General features: G+C 51.1%; 1 protein-coding gene across 5 annotated transcripts in view; it reads left to right on the forward strand.

The window, feature by feature from the left end:
* ARHGAP44 (Rho GTPase activating protein 44) overlaps positions 1-4,441 on the forward strand; it is a 202,899-nt gene extending 198,458 nt beyond the window's left edge. For all 5 annotated transcript variants that reach the window (XM_008010422.3, XM_008010420.3, XM_037987300.2 and 2 more), the window contains one exon: positions 2,832-4,441. Coding sequence is in view for 2 of the 5 variants with exons in the window: in XM_008010420.3 (XP_008008611.1) it covers positions 2,832-2,971 (140 nt within the window). In the remaining 3 variants the exon portion in view is untranslated. The remainder of the gene's footprint in view (positions 1-2,831) is intronic.
* Positions 4,442-5,112: the final 671 nt, after the last annotated feature.

Consider the following 5,112-nt stretch of genomic DNA (forward strand, 5'->3'; position numbering starts at 1 on the left):
CCCGGCCTCGCCCCTCTACCCCGCTAGCTAGCCAGGCCAGCTGCCCGCTCCTCCCCTCTGCTCCTCCTCTGCATGTGGCTCAGACCATCCGCACGGCAGCTTCACTCTCCAGCCTTCCCTGGCCTCAGCAAGGATGAGCTGACCACGAGCTTATTTGGCTTTGGGGGACCCCTAGCCTCTTTTTCTTTCTTTTCATTAGGAGGAGCTGGGGGAGAACCCAGCCAACCCCTTTTCCGTACCTTCTCTCTCACTAGAATCACATCTGCAGCTCCTCCTCCTCCGCTCTCCCTCCGGTTTAGACCGTGGAGCGGTAACACATCTGTTCTTCCTATGAGACGTTTGTGCTGGAGACGCCTGTGCCCAGCACCCTGGGGGACATGCACCTGCTCATCTTTGTTTAGGAAGGTGTCCTGAGGGGAGGTCATACCTGCTGCAGCCAAGCACAGGGTCCACACCAAGGCTTGGACCCCATTTTCTGTGGCCCTGAGTTCACACCAGCAGATCTCCCCTTCCAGACTTAGATCCTAACGTCTGGCTTCCTCCAGGCTGAGATTGCTGGCAAATCCTGAAGAATCCGTATCAGAGCTCATCCTGCTCCCCTTCTCCCTCATCCCAAGTGGATATGGCCAGACAGATCCTTTCTATCCAACTCAGTAAAATTTGGGGGAGTATTTATATCAGTATCTGTTTGGTCTCCTCCTCCTATAAAAAGTAAATGCTCAAAACATAACTGAAGGAAGGGCATGAAGCCAGGACTTTGGTGTATCTGCCTCAGTAAGCAGGGGTGGCCAGAGTAAACCAGGTCTTCCCCCCGATTCGGCCCATGGTCCTGCAGAGACTACCGAGAGACACCAGGGTCTCTGGTGCTAACAGTTTCCTGGCAGGTGCTTCCAGAGTGTCCTGAAAACAAGCAGCCAGTGTCCCTTTTCCCAGGAATGCTGATGAGGGCTTCTTCCCCTGAATCCCATTCCCTTGCATAGTGACTCTTCTCCCTTGGGAGTCTCTTTAAGGCAGCAACAAGGATAAAGGTATGACAGCTCACACAAGTGCTTGTTCTGGGCCCATCTAAACTCATCACCGCCCTGTATTATTCCCATTTGACTGCTGAGGCACAGGGAAGGTAGGACACTTGTCCAAGCTCACGCTCTTCCTGCCTGACATATTTGGGATTTTTGAATCTAAGCGGGAGAGCTTGTGTTCTTACCTGATAGCGAACCCTGCACAGCGAGGTGGGCCCCGGGCCACTCAGCCTCACACCTGTGCAGAGACATGACCCTAGCAGCCGGGGAAAGGCAGAGGTGGGCCTGAGGCCACCTGCTTCAGAGGAATAAGTGGCACTGGCTGTTCCTCCAGCCCCACCCCCTAAATCTCTGCTTCTCCATCAGGCAGCAAAACAAAGACTGAAAAGGACATGAGGGCTGCCTGGGGGTTGGGGCTAAGGGAAGACCTTTGTCCCAGAGCTTCCATGTTTGTATGATGTCTTTCAGGACAGTGTCCAAATGTATGTCTGTACACTTAGTATGGTATTCCTCAGTCTGAACATTTGTTCCCTTCCTCTGCCTCCTGAAGTGCTGCTCCCAGCCTCGCAAAGCTAAGTGAGGGCCAGAAACTAAGCGTGGTGGTTCATGCCTGTAATCCCAACACTTTGGGAGACTGAGGTGGGTGAATCACCTGAGGTCAGGAGTTCGAGACCAGCCTGGCCAACATGGTGAAACCCAGTCTCTACTAAAAATACAAAAAAAAAAAAAAAAAAAAGCCGGGTGTGGTGGTGGATGCCTGTAATCCCAGCTACTCGGGAGGCTGAGGCAGGAGAATTGCTTGAACTCAGGAGGCAGAGGTTGTAGTGAAGTGAGATTGTGCCATTGCACTCCAGCCTGTGCAACAAGAGCAAAACTCCATCTCAAAAAAGCAAAAAAAAGGAAAACTAAGCAGGCGAAGGAGGGGGACAGCATGACGAGAGTAAAGAACCCAGGGGATCTGTGTTCTCTGGCTCTGTGGTGTAGCACATCCCGGAAGAGTCAGCAAGCACACAGCCTTGTCAGTTTACCCCCGGGGTGGCGGCTGCAGCAGCAAGGCCATTTTTAACACGCTGTGGCAAACAGACTTTGTGTCTACTCAGCTGCCAGTCTAAGGACTTCTGTCCTCTTTGCCGACTCACAGATGTCCAGACACTGAGCTGTTATTTCGAGTACATTTCTCCTGTTCAGCTTGCCGGGAAAAAAAATGACTTTTTAATGCTCCTAATAAGGTTGTAACTAGAGGTGGGGGTTTTCCTGCAGTCAGGGACAGTTGGCACCAATGATGACCAGGGTCCTGAGGGAGACCTTCTACTCCGCCCATGTCAGCCATCCACAACGCAGCCATTTCTTAGAGTGAGGACACTGGTTCAGGGTTCCCCGATTCACTCGTAGACTTGAGAGGAGAAAGGGGTACCTTTCCACTGTCTCACGTCCTGTCCCTGCAGATTCTGGGGAATGAAATGCAGTCTGATATACATCCCCAAAAAGATGTCATTGAGACTTACTCAGCATCCTTCTTATCAAGAATAAAGGACCCTGTGGCTTGGCAGGGAAGTGCTGTTCTGGCCTTCCTCTCTGAACCACGGTGGCACATCCTGGGTTTGCTTTGGTTCTGCATACTTACGGGGTAGAAGCAAAGCAGGCATGACCACAACCTGATTGTGCCACAAAATGCTTAAACCAACCTCCAAATGATCTATCCCTAGAATACCACCCCCCCTGCTTCCTAAGGCTGACATTGTTTGCCTGCAACTAGGTTCTCATTTGCCAGGAGGCCCCCTTTCAACCACCTTTCTCTCTGCCGCCTTCCAGATCTTGTCCACTTTGATATTCCCTCGATCCACATAGAGCTCGGGTCGACACTCCGCCTGAGTCCCCTGGAGCACATGCGGCGACACTCAGTGACTGACAAGAGGGACTCGGAGGAGGAGTCTGAGAGCACCGCCCTCTGACATGGCACCGCCCATCCTGCCTCGCGTGTACATACATCATGGGCCCTAGGAACGCCGCCAGGAGCAGTGTCCGTGAGCTTGCCAAGTGTTCTCTGCTGGCTCTTTCCTGCCACTGCCAACGCGAGGTTGGAGTCTGGCAGGAAATTGTGATCTCCAGTCCGTGTGGTGATGCTGGTGGTGCAGATTTTGTTTGTTCCTTTCGGGTGGTGACTTCGGCCTTTTGTTTGACCTTTGCCTTTTGACTTTGTGCCTCTTTTGATCTACTTTCAGCCTCCATGCCAAGCAACACCCCCCTCTCCATCCAAGGCTGGTCAGGAACGTCCTTTGCAGGGTCGGAGTGGTGCGGGAGAGGCTCACTTTGCCTGGTTAGACCCTTTTCCTAACCAGGAAAAGGTAGGGCTGCTACCTTTTCCTCGGATGGCTCATGGCAGGTCTTGCAGGAGCAGTTTAATGGCCACAGAAAGGAAGCAGGACAGCAGGGTCCCTGTCACCCACAACTAGACCAGGTCCGGGATTCTAGCAGTCCTGGGGCACTGACCTTTGCCAGCCACTGGGGGGAGGCCTTGCCACTGGGAAACCTTTCGGGCTGCCCCCATCAGTGGGGCTCCAAAGTAAATGGCTGAATACAAAAATGTGTTTCACTTCCTAACAGTTTTCCTTTTTCCACTGTGTGACTGAAAGCTCCTATATCATTTTCTACTTCTGAATCTATAAAGCCTGACGGTGTCTGGAGGCCCCAACGGTGGCCTCCATGTCCCCAAATACATTGGCTATATGAGAGTAATTTTACTCCTCTAGGTACCTAAAGGCACCCAGCTCACTAGTCTGTGGGGTCCTGGAGCCTGCCTCTTCTTTCTGGAGGTTCAAACTGAATAGCAATAATTATGTTACCCAAAGCATGTGGAGGAAAAGTGAAACCGGCCACGGAGACACCAGCCCACGGGCTCGGCCTGCGGTGTGGCCTGCTTTGCTCACCAGCGTCAGCCGCTCATCCCTTCTCATGAAGTCCCATCTGGTCATGGGGACGAGGGCCGGGAGGGTACCGGGGAGCCTCTTCACATTTGGGGATTAGGGGAGTGAGAAAAGATTTGGGCCATGCATGCAAAGTCAAAGTTTAAAATTTTATCCTTTTAAAATAGATATAATATACCTATACATGATATAATATTTGTATATATGAAATCTCTCTATATTTGTTTAATTTGAGCCATTCAATCTAAACCAATGTACAGGTGTACAATGAAAAATTTAAATGCTTAGTTATTTTTCCCAACACAGTGTAAAGTCACCCTCCTCTGAGAGCGGGATGTGCAGATTTTTGATGTTACAGCTTTGCTCACTTCCTGGCAAGGGCAGTTCACGCCTCAATTTGTAATGGGAGTCTGGGGTAAGGGTGGGGGTTGAAAGTTATCTTTAAATACATGTACAAATCGTTGTCAAAAGTAATGTTATTAAAATAGATTTATTATCCCTGAGCTTGGCATCTGTTCTGGCTTTAATAAACCTGCGGGGACGTGGCTGTCAATCTCGAATGCGTGCCCGGTTGGCACCTGAAGGTCACCACTAGTGTAAAGCAAGTCGCTGGTTGATCACTCACTTGTCACTTGAGTTTTTAAAGCGCTTTTCATGTTCTCCCGGGTAGGGAGAATATACAGTAAGTACTAGATTCGACTTGGAAAATGCTCTCCATTTGTCAGACACTAACCTGCGTCTGTAAATCCCACAAGGAGGACAAAAGAAACCAGCTCCGTGTGCCATTTCTCAAAACCTTCAAGGGCAAAGTGATCCTCACTCTCAGTATGGAAGCAACAGAGCAAATCTATTGTCTCCACTTTTTACCCAGAACAACCAGAAGACTTGCATTTCCCTGACCACTGACACTAGCCCGGCCAGGCTCTCACTGATAGGGGAAGCACACCCTGCTGTGAGCCGGCACAGCTTGAGTTCTGTCAAAAGACTTGGCGAACGAGGGTGGCTCTCTCAGGACAGGTTCCAGAGGTGCTCACTACGATGAGGGCTGACTTCCAAGCCAGCCAGGTACCAGGCAGCTGCCACGCTGCAGCGCAGAGAGCCTTTTCCAAGGCGGTGCCCAGCAGACCCTGCTCTGTAGCAGCAGCAGGAGGAAGCAAAAGAACTCACCA

This window comes from Chlorocebus sabaeus, chromosome 16 (assembly GCF_047675955.1).
Source record: "Chlorocebus sabaeus isolate Y175 chromosome 16, mChlSab1.0.hap1, whole genome shotgun sequence".
Classification (NCBI taxonomy): domain Eukaryota; kingdom Metazoa; phylum Chordata; class Mammalia; order Primates; family Cercopithecidae; genus Chlorocebus; species Chlorocebus sabaeus.